The sequence below is a fragment of the Lutra lutra genome, chromosome 4 (assembly GCF_902655055.1).
Source record: "Lutra lutra chromosome 4, mLutLut1.2, whole genome shotgun sequence".
Classification (NCBI taxonomy): domain Eukaryota; kingdom Metazoa; phylum Chordata; class Mammalia; order Carnivora; family Mustelidae; genus Lutra; species Lutra lutra.
The window spans coordinates 155,377,794-155,397,437 of NC_062281.1; the positions used below are offsets into that span (position 1 = coordinate 155,377,794).

At 45.1% G+C, this 19,644-nt stretch overlaps 1 protein-coding gene across 1 annotated transcript; it reads right to left on the reverse strand.

Moving 5' to 3' along the window:
- Positions 1-11,278: 11,278 nt before the first annotated feature.
- Positions 11,279-19,180, reverse strand: GPX7 (glutathione peroxidase 7). Its single transcript, XM_047728037.1, has 3 exons — positions 18,734-19,180; positions 13,741-14,002; positions 11,279-12,140 (listed from the first exon to the last, which is right to left on the reverse strand). The coding sequence occupies exons 1-3, from the start codon at positions 19,091-19,093 to the stop codon at positions 11,977-11,979; spliced, it is 786 nt and encodes a 261-aa protein (XP_047583993.1). The 5' UTR covers positions 19,094-19,180; the 3' UTR covers positions 11,279-11,976.
- Between the last annotated feature and the right edge of the window lie 464 nt (positions 19,181-19,644).

The following is a 19,644-nucleotide window of genomic DNA, read 5'->3' on the forward strand; positions in this document are numbered from 1 at the left end:
CCCCAGGAAGCAAAGCGGACACACCTCTCCACTCTCAGAAATTATTTCCAGGTGACAAGGCAGTGGTCTCACTAGGATCAGGGGATAACAGTCTGAAAGGGCCATATATGGCCCTTAGAAATTTCCTATCTGTCCTCTCAGGATAAACTGGAGAAACTGAGGCTTTGAGAGGTACACAGCTTGGCCCAGTCACACTGATTCAAGACTAGAGGCTCCTGAACTTTAGTTACCGCATTTTTAAAAAGTTTTTTAAGATTTTATTTATTCATTTGAGAGAGAATGCAAGCAGGAGGGAGAGGCAAAGGGAGAAGCAGACTCCCTGCTAATCCAGGAGCCCAAGGTGGGGCTCTGTCCCAGGAGCCAGAGATCATAACCTGAGCTGAAGGCAAACGCTTAACCATCTGAGCCACTCAGGTGCCCCTAGTTGTCCCATTTTATATGAGCTTTAGTCGTTCCATTCAGCTAGTCACAGGATATTGGGCTGAAAAAGGCCTGTGGGACATGTAACCAGTTAATGAGTCACAGCTAGTTTTAAAAAATAATCATTAGTAACACCGGGGTGGCTTAGTCCGTTAAGTGTCAGACTTTTGAGCTAAATTCAGGTATTGATCTCAGGGTCGTGAGTTCAAGCCCCAGGTTGGGCTCCATAATGGGCGTGGTGCCTACTTAAAAAAATAAGTTAAATAAAAATAAAAAACAATAATTAAATGGAATAGAAAAAGTGCACTGGGGCACCTGGGTGGCTCAGTGGGTTAAAGCCTCTGACTTTGGCTCAGGTCATGATCCCAGGGTCCTGGGATAGAGCCCCTCATGGGGCTCTCTGCTCAGTGGGGAGCCTGCTTCCTCCTCTCTCTGTCTCTGCTGCCTCTCTGCCTACTTGTGATCTCTGTCTGTCAAATAAATAAATAAAATCTTTAAAAAAAAAAGAAAAAGTGCACTGTGGGATAGTAAAGCAAAGTATTCTTTCATAAAATGCTTATTTCAGTTACATATGTATGTACATATGTGTTATGGACCAGAGCACAATGTAAAATGCATTTCTTACTTTGAGTCATGTCAAAAAGGTTTGAAAGCCACTGAGTCTCTCATTGGACAGATGGGCAGGGGCTAGCTCAAGATGACAAGATCTTTAGCTCTTCTAATTTTTTACAGGAATGGATAGAGTAGGAAATAGTTATTGTGATGCCTGGGACACCCCCATTTCTCCATCCTTTGCTTTTGGTGTGTGGGGTAAACACAGGCATCAGGCACTCTGCACTCAAAGCTTAGCTCTCCCCATTCCCTGATACTTCTCTGTGCTTCAGGTTACCTTTCTTCATCTAGGCCAGCTTCTAATGCTAATGTGTGCCATGCTTTTGAGCTCAGCCCTGGAGTCCCTGAGAGGGATCAGATCTGGGTCTGCCCGTGAGAAACACTCAGGTGGTGGGGGAGTCACACAGATGATCATAGAACAGGGCAGTGAAAGGGAAAAGGTAGGGACCATGGCTGCAGAGTGGTCACTGTCTGAAGGAGAGAGGAAGAATTTCGAGGGGGTAGTGTCCTCTAGGGTCACTATAAGGTCGGATATGAAAATTGGAGGGAATTGTTATTGTACCCCAGAAAACCTTTCTACTGAGCTATGCAACTCGGCAAACCGGAGGCTGGATCTCGTACACTAATGAAGGTGCACTTTGGCCTCTTTATTTATCAGATGGGAAGTAAAGGGGGTGGAGTGGAAATCCTGTGGAAAGGAGAGAGGTCTCCTGGAAACAGGGTTTAGCTGGGAGGTAGAAAGCACTCTGCTCTGACTTTTGGGAAAATTGTGAAGCTGCCAACAGTTTCCAGAGCCCTTTCCCAGCCAAGAATTAACTTGTTCCTGGAGTGAGCCAAGCAGGGGTGATTGGCCCCTGAGAAATAACAAACCCAATGTCACACAGCAGTCACTGGTCCAGGCAGGACCGGCACTCAGGTCTGCTTAGCCAAGGGTTCCTTTGGCAGTCTGATGAAGACTTATGGATCCCTATTCAGAAGAGTACTTTTAACGACAAAAAGTAAATTACTTAGGATAACAAGAATACCAGTTATATAGAATCATTATCAAAATATATATTTTAGGGGCGCCTGGGTGGCTCAGTGGGTTAAGCCGCTGCCTTCGGCTCAGGTCGTGATCCCGGAGTCCTGGGATCGAGCCCCGCATCGGGCTCTCTGCTCAGCAGGGAGCCTGCTTCCTCCTTTCTCTCTGCCTGCCTCTCTGCCTGCTTGTGATCTGTCAAATAAATGAATAAAATCTTAAAAAAATATATATATATATATTTTTTAAAGGTTTTATTTATTTATTTGAGAGAGAGAGACAGGAAGAGAGAGCACAAGCAGGGAGAGGGGCAGAGGGAGAGGGAAAGGGTGAAGCAGGCTCCCTGCTGAGCAGGGAGCCCGATGTGAGGCTTGATCCCAGGATCCTAAGATCATGACCTGAGCTGAGGTCAGACATTTAACCAACTGAGCTGCCCAGGTGCCCTTCAAAATATTTTTTAAAAAATATTTACTTTATGGGGCGCCTGGGTGGCTCAGTTGGTTAAGTGTCTGCTTTCAGCTCAGGTCATGATCCCAAAGTCCTGAGATCAAGCCCCACATCATCCCTCTCCCTCTGCTGCTCCTCCTGCTGTGCTCTCTCTCTCTCTTTCCCTCCCAGTCTGTCAAATAAATAAATAAAATCTTTAAAAAATATATTTATTTTATGAATGTCTTTCTTTTTTAATTTTTAAAAATTTTTTTAAAAGATTTTATTTATTTGACAGAGATCACAAGTAGGCAGAGAGGCAGGCAGAAAGAGAGGGGGAAGCAGGCTCTCCGCCGAGCAGAGAGCCTGATGCAGGGCTGGATACCAGGACCTCGCGATCATGACCTGAGCCAGAGGCAGAGGCTTTAACCCACTGAGCCAACCAGGCGCCCCATGAATGTCTTTCTTAAACATTAAATAACAAGATCTAGAGATTGGCCTATTAGCTTTATAATTTCAAGGTGGTGAGGGAGTGTAAGTATTTTCAAGATATTGTTATTATAATGTAATATGAAAACCGCAGCATTTGTTTATAGAAGATTCTTTTTTTTTAAATTATTTTATTTATTTATTTTGACAGAAAGAGATCACAAGTAGGCACAGAGGCAGGCAGAGAGAGAGGAGGAAGCAGGTTCCCCACGGAGCAGAGAGCCCGATGTGGGGCTCGATCCCAGGACCCTGGGATCATGACCCAAGTCGAAGGCAGAGGGTTTAACCCGCTGAGCCACCCAGGCGCCCCTGTTTATAGAAGATTCTTAGTGATGTTTGCCAACCCTAGGACTGGAACTGCCTTTTCTCTTGATCTTGGGCAAGTCTGTTCCCCTCTCTGAGCTTTTATTTCCTGTCTTTTAAACGGAGACAGTAATTCCTAAATAACCACAGGAAGAACTATCATTTACTGGATATTTACTATGTGTCAGACACTGCAGTGGTTTGTGGGTGTATTAGCATTTAATCATCCCAATAGGCTTATGAGTTAAGTGCCATTAATATCCCCACGTCCCAGAGGAAGACACTGAGGCCCAGAGAGGTAAAGTACTTTGTTTATGAGTCACCCAGCTGCTAAGCAGCAGAGCTGGGATGTGAATCCTGCTTTGCAATACTCTAGACTAGGATTTCTCAGCCTATTGACGCTTTGAGATAATTTTCTTTGTTGTGGTGGACAGTCCTGTGCATTATAGAAGCTTCTGGGGCCTCTACCCACTAGATGCCAGTAGTGCCCATCCCCCAGCTGTGACAACAAAGAATGTCCCCAGGTATTGCCAAATATTCCCTGGCAAGCAAAATCACCCGTAATTAAAAACCACCTGTCTTGTCTATACTCTCGAGTTCTAGACAATGTCTTTCCTCTGCAGTGTGACCACGCTTGGGAAGCTTCTTTCCCCACAAGAGTCAGTAAAGGAAATCAAGTGCAGACAAGTACTGCTCTGATGATAATACTGTTTCATTTTTGTTACAGCCCATTTCCACTTGCAAAGTGCCTTCTCATACATTAGTTTGTCTGAATATTCCAGGTGAGAGAACACATAGACAGAAGTTATCTAGCACAGTGCCCGGTGATTTTAGTAACATCTTGATTTCCTTTTATTGGCTAGATGAAGTGATGGTTTCATGAGGTTAAGGGATAGTTCCAGGGTTACACAGCTAGTAAGTGGGTATTGTCATTTATCATATTTATTAACCTGTTAACTATTTTTCCCAGCTTTTCTACTTAAATCCTGAGAAGAGTTTCTGCTTTCATTGGGAGGAACAAGGCAAATCGGAAGAGTTAGACTCTTTGTTTCTTGGAGTTGAAAGGATCTTAGAGGCATTAGCTCAACACCTTACTGCATGGTGTTCAATCCAGGGAAAGGTTGCCAGATAAAATATGGATGGCAAGTTAAAATTGAATTTTGGGAAAACAGCAAATAATTTTTTAAAAAGATTTTATTTATTTGAGAGAGAGAATGCAAAAGGAGAGGGAGTGGCAGAGGGAGAGGGAGAAGCAGGCTCCCCACTGAACAGGGAGTCTGACTTGGGGCTCGATTGCAGGACCCTGAGATCATGACCTGAGCCAAAGGCAGATAGATCCTTAACTGACTGAGCCACCCAGGTGCCCCAATAACAAATAATTTTTTAATAGACATATGCCCCGTGTAATCATCACTAGTACCAAAGACAGCCGTGGCGCTGGCACTCCCACTGGAGAATGATGAGCAGGGCTCAGTTGGCCATGCGATCAGAGTGGAGCACTTATATTCTGAGGGATTAGAGGAAGGGGTCTTCTGACCAGGCTTTCCCATCTCACTGAAATGGGTCACCCCTTCTGTGGGAGAAGCTTACCAGATGCAGGGGCTCAGATAGCCCTTGGGACATTCAGAAATACAGATGACAACAATGAGGTCAGTTGAACACCTACTCTGAGCCAAGCATTTCCTATACTCAAAGAGGGATAAAGCAATATCAATATCAAGGAAAGTGAGAATATTTTTTACCTGTGCAATGGGAGGAAGGAGTAAAGAGAATATGGCAAGAAATGGAGGAAAATGAGGCACAAGGACTTGGAATGACAGATTAAGGAACTAAGCCTTTACTCCAAGAATAGGAATGGAAGACACACTGAAGCAGAGAGATGATATGCTCAGATTTGCTTTTGGAACATCATTTAGCTTGTGACGTGAAGGATGGATTGGAAAAGGGAGCTGGAACCAAGCTGATGAGCAAGAAGGATGATAAGTCTTGAGTTAGGATAATGGTAGCAGGAAAGAACAGGGAGAGATTTGAAAGATGTTAAGATGTGGGGGTTTTTGTTCCAGAACCCAACTATTGGGGTTATTTGTTCTTCCCTTCTTCTATGTTAATGAAACTCCCAATTTTCATCTGGGCACATTACCATACAAATAAAAACTTTATTTCTTGTCTGAGTGGCTATTTGGTCAAGTTCATCTGACCTATAGGATGTGCTATAGTGCCCTCACTTAAGAGTATAGGGTTGAGGGGGCCCGGTGGTGAGCTCCAACTCTGGTGTCAGCTCAGGTCATCATCTCAGGGTGTTGGGATCGAGCCCCATATCAGGTTCTGTGCTCAGCACAGAGTCTGCTTGAGATTCTCTCTCTCCCTCTCTCTCTGCCCCATCCCTGCTCACACACTCTCAATAAATAACATAACATAACATAACATAACATAACATAACATAACATAACATAACATAACACAACATAAATACATAAAATCTTTTTTAAAAAAAGGACTAGGGTTGAGGTGGCCAGCTGTCTTGGGTTGTGCAGGTGATGGCAATATCCTGAGGCTGGAAGAGCCATTAACCTGGCTAAAGGTCCTTTACATAGGCTAGAAATAAACTTTAACTTTATTTGAGGATATGTTTACTTTGGGTTCCTGTTATAGCTGCCAAATCTCCATCCTAACACAAAGCGGTAAAAGCCACAGGTAAGAGATAAGATGTAGGGACTAAAGGAGATGTGGGGAAGAGAGGAAGCTGCAGAGGTTTTTGTGAGACCTAAGGCAGTGTTTCATTTTTGAAATGTACCTTTTTTTTTTAAGATTTTATTTATTTATTTGAGAGAGAGAGAGAGAGAGAATGAGAGAAAGAGAGCATGAGAGGAGAGAGGTCAGCAGGAGAAGCAGACTCCCTGCTGAGCAGGGAGCCAGATGTGGGACTTGATCCCTGGGACTCCAGAATCATGACCTGAGCCGAAGGTAGTCGCTTAACCAACTGAGCCACCCAGGCGCCCCTGAAATGTAACCTTCTGACCACCTGCTGTGTCATCTGTCAGGGTGGAGTCCACTTGGTGATTCTTAGGGACCCAGGCTTTGGCAATCCCCTCCCTCAGCTGCCAGGCTGGCCTTGCTGGAACTGGGATCTGCCAGGTCCTCCTGCTTTCCACAGGAGTCTCCATGGTGATCCCTCCTCCGGGAAGCCAGAACAACCTGCTTCTCCTATCTGTAGTTCAGTGTCTGTGTCTGCCCTGGAGTTTATTTCTGGCCTTCAGACTTGGAACTGAAGACAGGCTCTGTCATGCTAAGTCAGGTCACTCTCATTTTTTACCTGGATTCCACAAGGCCCGCACGGTCTGGCCCCTGACTATCTCTCTTGCCCTTCACCTTATCACATGGCTCCAGACAGTACTGGCTCCATCCTATTGAGCATCTTCCTTCCTTAAGGTCTCCGTCTACTTAAGAACTTCCCACTTCTTTCCCCTAACTCTTTTTTTATTTTTTTGTAAAGATTTTCTTTATTTATCTGAGAGAGAGAGAGAGAGAGAGAGCATACAAGCAGAGAGAAAAGCAGATTCCCTGCTGAGCAGGGAGCTGGATGTCAATGTTGGGCTCCATCCCAGAACCCTGGGATCATGACCTGAGCGAAGGCAGACACTTAATTCACTGAGCCACCCAAGCAACCCTCTTTCCTCTAACTCTTATTAAAATTTCAGCTCAGTCAGTTAGGCATCTGCCTTTGGCTCAGCAGGGAGTCTGCTTCTCCCTCTCCCTTGACCCCTCCCCACCTTGTGCACTCTCTCTCTCAAATAAATAAACAAAATCTTATAAATAAATAAATAAAATTTCCGCTCTTGGCTTAAATGTCATTCCTTAGGGAGACCTCTGAACTCCAGAATAGCTCCAGGGCCAGCCTCCCTGTACTTCCTCCTGGTGCTTGTCATAATTATGTAATAATTGGTGTAATTATTTGTTTAATGCTTATTTTTCCCTGTAATGTTTCTTTCCCACTATTCTCTAAGTAACGTGGCAGCTGAGAACAGGCCTATTTTGTTCACTGATGTATCCCTAGACCCTAGTGCAGAACTTGACACATAAACAGGGCTCAAGAAATATTTGTTGATGAATGAATGTCCCTTTCAACCATAACTTTCCAGGAAGCACCCTCATAGTCATACTCTCCTCTCACCACATTTTAGCTCAGCTCAGAGAGGTAAATAAGCAATTAGGAGGGACCTCCCTTTCTTAGAGGACCCGGGACCAGTTGATGAAGGAGAGGTCAGCCAAACACAAAGGCCTTTGTCATATCCACAGCCAGAAGTGATCCCTCTCCAAACTCCTACCTGGTGGTCTCTGGATTGCTAATTTACTCTTAAACTAATAGCAGATAGCTAAGGGATCAGTATAGGATTTAAGCAGACAACCAAAATATTGATTAATAATTAAGGCTTGGCAGAAAGCTAAACTACTAAGTGCTAAGATAAAACCTGATAAATAAAATACATTGCTTATAAATAAAGTGTTAGAAAATAACTAAAGTGCTAGTAGAAAACCAGATATTAGGTAATCAAGTGTTAGCTAATTACCAAGGATTAATTTAAAACTAAGTTGTTAGCAGATACTGGTTAGCTAATGACTAAGGTAACAGTTGATAAGGGTTTAAAGTGAAATTTTTTTTCCCTAGGGAACTCTTGCACATTAGAGGGGACAATGGGAGCAGCAGAATGCTGAAAAAGCATAGGAATGAAGGCCTACTTGGGACTGTGAAATCCTCAGCTAGACTCTAAATTTCTGGGGAAACTGCTCGTCTTTGGTTTCTAGATAGGTCCTAGTCAGGAACAGCAGGGAGCTGGTGCTCAGAATGCTTACTTTATAGTTAAAGTATATATATCCTGAAGGTCAGGTGCTGGGCTAAGGAGAGAGGGAAAACCAGTCGGTTAAATAATAATAGTGTAGTAAGTGAGTGGTATGTGAAAGGAAAGGCTCTGGGAATTTGTGAAGGCTGAGTGGAAGGGAGATAGGTGTTCAGGGAGTGGTGATGAGTTAAGTTCTAGAAGCGTTGAACTGCAATGTCTGTAGACATGCCCACTAGGCAGGTGAATAGGAGTCCAGTGTAAATACAAGGTAGAGATTTGGGTGTCAGTAGGACATACATGGTGGGGCGCCTCAGTGGTTCGGTTGGTTAAGTGCCTGACTCTTGATTTTGGCTCAAGTCATGATCTCACGGTTAAGGGACTGAGCTCCATCATGGGCTCTCTGCTCAGCCTGGAGTCTGCTAGAGATTCTCTCTCCCTTTCCCTCTGCCCCTCCCCTCACTAGCTCTAAATACACAAATAAAATATTTTTTGTATTTTTTTAATTTTAACTAAGATTTTATTTACTTATTTGACAGAGACAGAGTGAGAGAGGGAACATAGCAGAGGGAGTGGGAGAGGGAGAAGCAAGGATTCTGATGAGGGGCTCCATCCCAGGACCCTGGGATCATGACCTGAACCGAAGGCAGACGCTTAACGACTGAGTCACCCGGGTGCCCCATTAATAAAATCTTTTAAAAAATAGGGCATTGATGGTGGTCAAACTATGAGGAAAAATGAGATGGCTGAAGAAGAGTACATGGAGTGAGAAGAAGGACCAGCCTGGTACTCCAAGGAAGAGCAACTGGGAAGGAGTGGGCAGGAGGAAGAGACATCAACAGATCTGAAAAGGAAGGAGCCCTCAAGGAGAAAAGCATAAAATCAGGAAAGATAGTGGCATGAAAGGGAAGAGAATGTGTCAGGGAGAAGAGTGCAGTCAGCAATGTCAGATGTGGCTGAGAGGTCCAGCAGGACAGGTCAGAGATGTCCACTGAGAATGTGGTTCTGAGGTGTCCATCACGAACATTTCTATGATTGCTGCATTTCAGTGTGTGTGTGTGTGTGTGTGTGTGTGTGTGTATGCATAGCATATGCAGAGCTGGAATTTGGAGCAGGTTGTGTAAGGGCAGGCTGGAGACTACCATCGTGGGGCCTGTGGTCGGCTCACAGAGAGCCTTCATTTACTCTGGGTAGCTTTTGAGGGGGACCCCTAAGGGACACTGCAAAAACTATAAGCACAGTTCAACCTTTTCATTGTCCAGTGGGAAAATGGAAGACAGCAGAGAGGAAACAATTTGCTCAGTCTGTGAGTCAGGGGCACAGCCAGGACTTACATCTGAGTCTGCCTTCTAGAAAAGTGACCTTGGGAGAAGTGGACATGAAATTCTTATGGTTAATGAATTATCAATGAGTGACTTTGACCATTACTTCAGTTTTTAGCTGCCTCTTTTTATATTTCTATAAAGAGTAAAACACATATTTTACATACAAAATTCAACCATTATAGAAATACTTAACAAAGACTGTGAAGGTCTCCTGTTATCCCCTCTTTCCCCTGACTACTTCATTGACAACCACCATTAATAGTTTCGTCTAGGGGGACCTGGGTGGCTCAGTTGGTTAAGCATCTGACTTTGGCTCAGATCCTAATCTCAGGGTCCTGAGATTGAGGCCTGCATCACCCCAGTGCTGGGCTCCACGCTCAGGGGTTGGGGAGTCTGCCTGCCCCTCTGCTCCTCCTCCGCATGCTCCCTCTCTCGAATAAACAGAATCTTCAAAAAAAAAAAAAAAAAAAGAAAGAAAGAAATAGATTGGTCTATATTCCTCTCTCTCTCACTTAATACAGAAAAATTTTGATAAAAATATCATACTTCTTGGGGTACCTAGATGGCTCAGTTGGTTAAGCAACTGCCTTCAGCTTGGGTCATGATCCTGGAATCCCAGGATCAAATCCCACATGGGGCTCCCTTCTCAGCCGGGAGTCTGCTTCTCCCTCTGACCTCCCCCACTCCATGCTCTCTCTCTCACTCATTCTCTCTCTCTCAAATAAATAAATAAAATCTTTAAAAAATTATACTTCTTTATACTGGATTTTTTAAAAAGATTTTATTTTTAAGTAATCTCTACACCCCACATGGGGTTCAAACTTACAATCCCAAGATCAAGAGTCACATGCTCTACAGACTGAGCAGCCAGGCACCCCATACTAGAGTTTTGTGTGTGCGCATGTATTCATTCTATTTTACAAGTTGCCCTTTTATCACTTTTGGACAACTTTTTCTATGGTAGCATATAGAAATCTACTTCATTCACTTTGGGGCACCTGGCTGGCTCAGTCAGTAGAGTGTGTGACTCTTGGTCTCAGGGTTGAGTTCAAGCCCCACATTAGGTATAACATTCTTTAAAAAAACAAAAAAATTAAAATAAGATGAATAAATTATATTTTTTGAAATATTTTATTTTTAAGTAATCTCTACACCCAATATGGGGCTCAAAATCAACCCTGAGACCAAGAGTTGCATGGTCTACTGACAGAGCCAGACAGGTGCCCCTAATTCATTCATTTTAATAACTGTATTAGTGTACCATTTGGATTTGTACCATAATTCATTGTCAGGCCATATTGATGGATACAGGGTTGCATCCAATTTTCACTATTGGATACTTGTCTTGTTTTTCATTTCTTTGTATAAGGAGGCTCCATACCTAGCATAGAGCCTAACACAGGGCTTGAACTCACAACCATGAGATCAAGAGTCAGATGCTTAACCTACTGAGCCACAAAAGGTGTCCCTCCAGTTTTCACTATTATGAACAATGTACATACATATTATTGTACATATATATTTGCACAGTTTGGGAGACTTCTAGGACGAAAAATGATGTAAGATACCGCCAAATCACCATCTAAAAACTTGTGCCAGTTCATCGTCCCCCCAACAGTTACTATAAATGGCATTTCCCCACATCCTTACCAACTATGGGTATTATCATTTAAAACAATCTTTCCAACTTTAATGAGGCTGAGTATCTTCTCATATCCTTATTATCCATCTACATTATTCCGTGAATTATTTATTCATATCCTTTGCCTATTTGTTATTATAGTGTAGTTTTGGTCTGTGAATTCTTATTGGGCAATAATGATTGGCTTGATAAAAAAAATTAGGAAGTCTTTGTACCAAATTGCTGACAGTATTTATTTGCCTCCAGGGAGTGAGATATAGAAAATAAGGGGGATATCTTCATTTTTATTTTATATCATCCTGTATTATTTTACAATCTATTTGTATTACTTTGTGATTTAAAAAAATAATACAGAGGAAATCAATTATAGTAACAAATAAATCCTTGGCCCTGGATTCTCAATGGCTGGAAATTCCTGCTGGGCAAAAGTTTTTATTGATTACAAATTATTTTACAGTTTATATGCAAAAAAAAATTATTGAATGCCTCCTAGTGAACTGGCACTGCCCTAGGCACTTTCATAGATCTTTCATCCTCATCCTCACAACAGCCCTGTGAGGTAGGAATTGGTCCCATTTTACAGAGTTCTTAATAGGCAGATTATTGCTTGATATACTTCTATTTGTCACATATTTTCATGGGCTAGAGGTTCTTGTTGGCTGGTGATTCACTGGTCAAGAGCTCTTATTGCCCAAGAGTTCCTATAGGTTGTTCTAAGATTCAAGTAACCCAAATACTAGAAATTTCCCCCCATAGATGTGATAGGGTAGGTGGGTTAAAAATGAAGGAAGGAGAGTCCATAGTCCTCCCTCTAAGCACCACTGAGCACCACTGAATTTGCTTTGGTCACCCATTCAAGGTGGAGGATGGCAGGGGTGGGAGGATGGGGGAGAGGAGAGAAAGTGGTTATAAGTCTTCTCGCTTCTTCAGGATGAGCTTCCTCACGAGTGCCGTGATCTGGGGCCTGATCTCCTCCACCGACACAGTTGGGTCCCAAGCCCCGACTACCTTTCCATCTGGGGCCACTAGGTACTTCCAGAAGTTCCAGGTGGGCTCCTTCCCAGAAGTCTCTAGAGAAAAAGGAAGAAGGAGAGCAAAGTGTGCTTCCCTGTGTCCCCTCTCCTGGAATTCCACTACCAGTGTCCATCCTTCCCTTGAAGCAGTGGTTCTATTAGTTAGAATTAACTGAAGAACTTTTAAATATCCTGATGCTCATGGGGCACCTGGGTGGCTCAGTTCATTAAGTGTCTGCCTTCAGCTCAGGTCATGATCTTGGGGTCCTGGAATCGAGCCCCGCATTGGGCTCCCTGCTCAGCGGGGTGTCTGCTTCTCCCTCTCTCTCTGCCCCTCCTCCCTGCCCATGCATGTGCTCTCTCTCTCTCTCTCACTCTCTTACTCTCTCTTTCAAGTAAATAAAATTTTTAAAATCAAATCAAATTAAATCCTGATGCCCAGTCCACACCCCAGACTACTTAAATTGGAATCTCTGGTGTTAAGATTTAGCCATCAGTATTACTTAAAAGTTCTCCAGGAAATGTCAGTATGGCTCCAAGGTTGAGAACTATTGCTTTAGGATTTTGTGAAGTGCTTGATAAAGCAGTATCAGATCCTCCTTTCGTAATGATCTCAAACTACTGAATAGTCTACACTCTATTCTCTAATGAAATCTTAATAGTTTCCAGATGTTAGTCTGTGGACTGGTTGCATCTGAATCATGGTGGTGGTGGTGGTATGGTGGGGGGGGTGGCGTGGGCTAAAAGCAACAGATTCTTGGGCCCTGTTTCAGTAGGTATCAGTCTAAACCACTTTTAAGAGCTCCCCAGTTGCTTCTAAAGCAGTGTTGGGTTTGATCTATAACTATGGGAACTGGAAAGGAACTAATAAAAACACACAAGGGGAAAAAAAGCAAATATTAGGATTGACCCATAGAGCAAAATTCAGATCTGCCTCAGTAAGGGATCTTTTGTTGGCTACACTGTTGTTTTTCATTTACTCTTCCAAGTAAATGGGGCATGGTGGTGAGGGATAGGAAGGCAATCAGAAGCATGGAATAGAACGCAAAAATGGAGCCCCCAAAAGAAAGAGAAAGGCCCAAGGGAGGAAACAGGACCACAATGACAAGCTTGGCCCATGACCCCGTCCTGTGGTTCTGAGGCTCCTGGGGATGCAGAAGGGATCTATTTCTGAAATATTAAGATCTGGTATTTTTGGCTCCAAAGGTTTCCCTGCCATGGTCTACAAATTTTGCCCCTAACTCAGGAAAGGAGATACCTGTCAGCCATCTTGGTCAGCCTTCTCCAGGCATGTGGCATCCCTTGTCTGTGCCTTGGTTTCTCTAACCTAAGTCCATAACCTCGACTAATTCATGTTGACTAAATCTGAGGGCCCAGTCTCCTTTTAAGAACCCCCGCGTATGAAAACAGGATCCCAGAGAAGTCTGCAAGAGTAAGGGAGAACCTCAAGGCAGCGGGGTGAGGTGGGGTTAGAGAAATTCTCAGGTAGGAATACCTCTGAGCCCACCCTCAAAGATTAGTGCTGGAACAGACCACGAACCTACATGCAGGGGTCTGGAAGGGGCCCCAGGTCACCCAGCCCTCCAGTGGCTTCTGCTGCCCAGGGAGCCGTGACCTCAGCCGTGACAGGAAGATGAGGGAAAGGATCAGGACTCACGGATCAGGTACTTGAAGGCAGGGTGGGCACCAGTGCCAGTGACTGCGACCTTGCTAAACATGGGGAAAGAAACACTGTAGGTGCGGCGGGCGAAGCTCTCGATCTCCTTGTTACTGTCAGGCTCCTGCTGGCCGAACTGGTTGCAGGGGAAGGCAAGCACATTGAAGTGGTGGGGCCCCAGGTCCCGCTGCAGCTGCTGCAAGGCTCGGTAGTGCTGGTCCGTGAAGCCGCACTCGCTAGCCACATTCACCACCAGGGACACCTGGGCGCCAAAAACAAAACCCAGACACATACACAACCCAGTGACGAGTCATGCACTTGTACATGACCTAAAACGCCCACACAGTGAGCCCCCCAATAATTAATGCTTTCTCATAAATACAAAGACACAACGTACACATATGTAAATATGCAGTCCTCGCACAGATAGAAGAACACATCATGCAGGCACAAATGAAATCAAACACACAGATATGTGTGCACTCACATACATGAACACTCATGAGGATGAGAATACACTATCCATAAATGGGGATGCGTATGCCCCAAGATACAGAATATATCAGAGCACATCACATGTGCCCACAAACACACACAACACATTTACAGAGAGAGGCACACACGCTGGTGAGCTCCCATCAGGAGGTAATGTGGAGGAGTGGAAAGGCAGATCTGGGTTCAATTTCTGGCTCAGTCAACCGGCACTCATCAATTTACATGGTCTCCCTTGTAATAAACTCACTGTGAACCCACTGAAGGCTACGCCTGCTTCACTCCTGGGCTTAACACATGGAAAAGAAAGCAGGAAGTGTGTGCGGAATGAATAAGTTAGTGTGCACACAGACAGTCACGTGCAGGGGTATATAGACAGACATGGGTTTTCTTCATAAAAGGACCCCACGGTAATCTGTCCCATTTTGCCCCTCTCTCTCCAGCACACAAATATCACTTTCTTGAGTCTAACTTAACTAATCCTTAGATTTATTATCACCTTATAATAAATGCATTTATTTATCACCTCTAGGTGATAAATAAAAAGCTGGCTGGTAGAACTCAGTTATAATACTGCAGTTAGAATTTTGGCACCAGTGCTGTTTTTAGCTTCTAGTTATACATTGTTAAAGAATTCTTAAAACTGGGGCACCTGGGTGGCTCAGTGGGTTAAGCATCTGCCTTTAGTTTAGGTCATGATCCCGGGGTCCTGGGATTGAGCCCCACATCGGGTTCTCTGCTAAGCAGGGACTCTGCTTCTTCCTCTGTGCTCTCTCTCTCTCAAATAAATAAAATAAAATAAAATAAAAAAAGAATTGCTAAATCTTACCCTGTGTCTGGGCCGCCTGGCCCTATCTCTTTGGCCGCTTTTCTAGAAGAGCAGGGATTATACTAGCTGTCTCCGTAAAGAGGGCCACCTCCCAGGGGCAGTCTGGCACTGGGCATGCACAGGCACAAACTGCTCAGGCCATGCAGAGTTTCTCACCTCAGTACTAGGGACATTTTGAACTAGATATTTCTTTATTATGCAGGGGCTATCCTATTCATTGTAGGAAGATTAGCAGCACCCCTGGCTTCTACCCACCAGATGTCTAGTTTTGGCAGTCAAAAATGTCTCCAAACATTGCTGTATGTCTCCTAGAGGAGTTGACAACTACTTGGCTGGATGATGAGAACTGTTGAGTTATAACTCTTCTACCCTGCCTCCACCAGATAAGGAAGGACCCATCCTATGGAGCCACAGGCCATTAGTACAACCTCCCTCACTGGTGTCAGCATGTCATATTCTGCCTGTGGTGGTGAGAAACTAGGACCCTTAACTCCCTTCCCTAGTTAGCGGTCTTCCTCTTTCTTCTCTGCTGGATACCTGGGCAATGAGAACATTAAAGGTTGCTTATTTTTAACCTACATTTGTGCATCTGCCCACTCTTTTGGAAGGAGGGAAATTCGGCTTCTAGTTCCATTCCTGAAACCAAAAAGCTTATCCTTAAAGTAACCCAAACACGGATGGGCAGACATACCCAAATACACATAGCTAATTTACATTATATGTCTAGCCAAACATACAGACTCAGGTGTGCACACAGAAGTAAACAAACCATTTGCACACATGCTACACTCAGGCCCACAGGTACATAAGCTCACACCCGAGACAAGTGCTTTCCCAGGTGGTCACCTATTCATCCATACTCAACACTGGTCTAAATGACAGCCTTCCCAGTTAGCCTGAGAGCACAAACCATACGCTCTTGTTCATGGCTTTGTCTCCAGGGTTAGACCCAGTGCCACGCAGGTACTGGGAGCCAGGAAACCTTTTCCAATTTTTTAAAAAAAGACTATTAAGATACACATAATGAGTCAGTAATTATTTACAGGTAAATGAATGACCCCTATCGTCCAAGTAGTAGACCCAGCTTGGGTTAATTCACAGATCCTTTACAGCTTCCCTGGAATGACTATTCCTGGTTTCCCTTTAAACCTTGCAGTTACAGGCTTGGGCTTTGGACCTGGACTGCCTGGGTTCAAATTCTTACTTTATCTCTTGGTAGGTATGTGATTTTGTTCTGATTGTTTGTTTTTTTGTTTCAATTACTTTTGGATTGATTTCTTGGCTTCTCACTCCCATGGTTTTTAGGATTTACCAATGACCTAGAGTATTAAAACACTCAGAATTCTGGGATCACTTCTCTGGGTCATTTTCTCCAAGATTTCTGTTCCTCGCATTCTGAGTGCCTTATTAATTCTAAAAATAAATAGACTTTGTTCTATTTATGTCTTAGCATTTAGTACCACTGTACTAGGAATTACCTTGTTCACTTCTCTGTTTCTGTTTATGGTCTCTCTCTTTTCCATTTCATATAAGCTCTATTAAAGTGGAAACTTGTCTGTTTTGTTCATCACTGTATCCCGAGCACCGGCCTAGTACTTAGCATACAGTAGGTGCTCAATAATAATGAATGAATGAATAGCAGAGCTGGTCAAGTGCTAAATCTGGAGCTTTCTGTCAACCTGCACTAGAAGGAAGGTGAGACCTGACTGGGAATGGGCCCTACTCTTACTGGCTTTTTGTCCTCAGTCCTGGATGAGTTTCCTGCTGGGGCCCACCAAACACAGGTACAGAGCACTCTACCAGGTTCCTCTGATGTAGGAAAATGTTGAGTTTCAGAGCTGACAGCCAAGAAAGAATTCTTGAGAAGTCTGGTGCAAAAAGGTGCTTTAATTCAAGCACGAGGATAGGACCCATGGGCAGAATGAGCTGCACTGGGGTCATGAGCAGTGGCTGATTATATACTTTCAGGTTGAGATGGGGTTAGGGACAGCACAAGCCTCCAAGGTATTTTGGAAACAAGGTTTCCAGGATCTTGAGGGGGCTAGCCATTGTTGGGAAAAGGTCATTTATTACTGTTTAGTAAAAAACTCAGTCCTGAGATCCTCCATATGTATATCAGTAGGTCATTTGCTTGGAGGATGATTGCTAACATATATCTTAGAGGGTAGAGACAAAGGAAGTTTCCAAAGGAATTTTTGTATGTTAAAGTAGACACACAGGATCCTGGGGGGTCAGGCTAAGATTGCCTCTTGCCCTTAGCAAAGTGTCAGCATCGAGGTAGCTGAGCTCCTAGAAGAACATCACTCTACCTGTTTCAAAGACTTGTCAATGGGCTGTAGACAGTAAGGAAACTTAATTTTTTCTTCTGCCTTTGTTTCCCATATCACTTCCACACTATCATCTCATTTGAAATTCACAACACCTTGGGGAACAATCAGGACAAGGAATATTGCCCCCAGGATTCCCAGCATAACTGGGCATTTTAAGGTTTAGAAAGTGCATTCTTCACTAAAGACTTTCTCCCAGGAGAAAAATGCTGATAGCCATTTTTGTGCAGTCCTTCCAAATCTGGATGCTGTCCCTATGTGTCCATTACCAACTCCTGACCTTTCCCACAACAAGGCCCTACCTAGGTTCATCTCTTTCTTTTCTTTCCTTCTTTTTTTTTTTTTGTCTCAGGTCCATCTTGGGAAATGGACTTTGAGCACTCTTCATTACACCCAGTGCAAAATCTAGGCCTCTGAATATAGTGTTCAAGGCCCCTCTCGGGGCCCTCCCTACTCCCTTCAGCCTCATCTTCTACCACTAAGCCTCAAGCTTTATACTCCTGCAAGCAGAACCCTTGAAGCCCACCCACCCATCCTCCATCCTTCTTGCTGTTTGCTTCTGAGCCTTGGTATGAACAGTTATTTGCCTGGAATGTTCTTGGTCTTGCCAAAACTCACCTTTGTTTCCAAGACTCACCCAGGCACATTTCTCTTTGAGTCCTCTCTGAGCTAAGGAGATAGCAGTTAGCCTGGGTGACTTGGAGCCCAGCCCCAGCTGCCATCTTAGGAGTTTGCCTAGAGAAGTCCACAAATGGGTGGGTGATTCTCCTCCAGGCTCTGTGCTTTCCAGCGCTGTGTGACCCTGTGCAAATAACCTTTCCTCTGCTGGCCCCATGTCCCCTCTAAAGGGAGATCCGGCAAGGTCCCCGTGCATCTGAACAGATAACCCCCGCTACACTGCACATTCATTTTCACAGTGCTCTCATTAGATTCAAGAGCAGCAACAATCCCAGCTGCAGACGCGGAAACTGGGGGTGGGAGAGACAAAGGCGGCAGGATGCTGGGGTTACTTTCCGACCCGTGCATGACAAAGGCTGGGCCGAGGCGATCAGCCTCTGGGAGAAGTCCAACTCCAAAGCCCAAAGTCGCTCGCTGGGAGGGAAATCTTCGTCCGCTGGGAGAGTTTCGGGTTTCACTGCGTGCCGGGGCCGTGCCACGTCGTCGCGGGACAGACCCAGAGCAGGATCTGGGGGCGCTGCACCCCGCGGGGAATGTCTGGGGTGGTGGGAGCCAGGGCAGAGCTGCGGAGCCTCCTCGGAGCCACACCCGCAGGGTCCTGGGTCGCGGGGCTCGAGCACCAGGCCCTGCCCGGGAGGGGCCGAGGCTGCCGCGGGCGGACACTCACCGAGCCGCGGTACTTCTCCAGCGACACCAACTTGCCCCGGATGTTGACCGCCTTAAAGTCGTAGAAATCCTGCTCCTGCTGCGCGCAGGCCGCGGCCGACAGGAGCAGCCACGCCGCCACCAGTGCAACCACCATGACTGGCTCCCGAGCTGGCGGCGCAGCGAGGGCAAAATCGAGGCGGAGGGACCCAGCGTGGGGGGCGGGCGGAGGCGGCTCCGGCGCCGGGCGGCTGGGAAGGCTGGGCGCGTCCCCTCGCCTTCTGCCTCGCTGGCGCTGGAGCACTGGGCTCTGGACCTCAGTCTCCCCACCAGCACCGGGGGAGCGTCGGACTGCGCGCCGCTTCCCGGGCCCCAGAAACATGGTTTGGGGATTCTGACCGCTGAGACCATTCTGATCAGTGACCGTGAGGCTTCTCGTTCCAGGATGCAGCGACTCGGTAGGGAAAGGGAGGTGAAAAACTAGATCTGAGAGCTCAGCTTTTAATGAGCTCAGTGACCGACCTTAAGCTGGTCATGCGACTTCAATGGGCTTCAGCTTCTCCCTGTGTTCAGTGGAGGCTGGCTAGTACCCCTTCCTGACGCCCCTAGACGATGTAGAATGGGAGTAACAGAAAAATGGAGGTGAAACTGACGGAAGAAAAAGAATCAAAGGCCAGACTTTGCTGCGGCGGGCAGAATTCCTGAGGCTTACGGATTGTAACACTCCTACATCTCTCTCAAGGACTTCCTTTATTGCTTTACCGTTATAGCTTTGCTTTTATTAATGTCACTTTCCTTGATAGCTGTAAACACTCCTCAAGATATATTTGCAATTACCTCCTGAGCATGTGGCCCAATGATAGACATCCGAAGGGTCCATGACTGATGTTTTACTAGGCAGTAGTAAATAACCTTATTTTAGCAGCACCTGAC

What these genes read in the sequence shown, in the direction of transcription:
- GPX7 (XM_047728037.1), bottom strand. Translation starts at nt 19,093, where the DNA reads ATGTTTCTGGGGCCCGGGAAGCGGCGCGCAGTCCGACGCTCCCCCGGT. An exon ending in TGGAGAAGTACCGCGGCTCG is followed by an intron (nt 14,003 to 18,733) that starts GTGAGTGTCCGC and finishes TTTGGCGCCCAG; the next exon opens with GTGTCCCTGGTGGTGAATGT. An exon ending in TGCCTTCAAGTACCTGATCC is followed by an intron (nt 12,141 to 13,740) that starts GTGAGTCCTGAT and finishes CTTTTTCTCTAG; the next exon opens with AGACTTCTGGGAAGGAGCCC.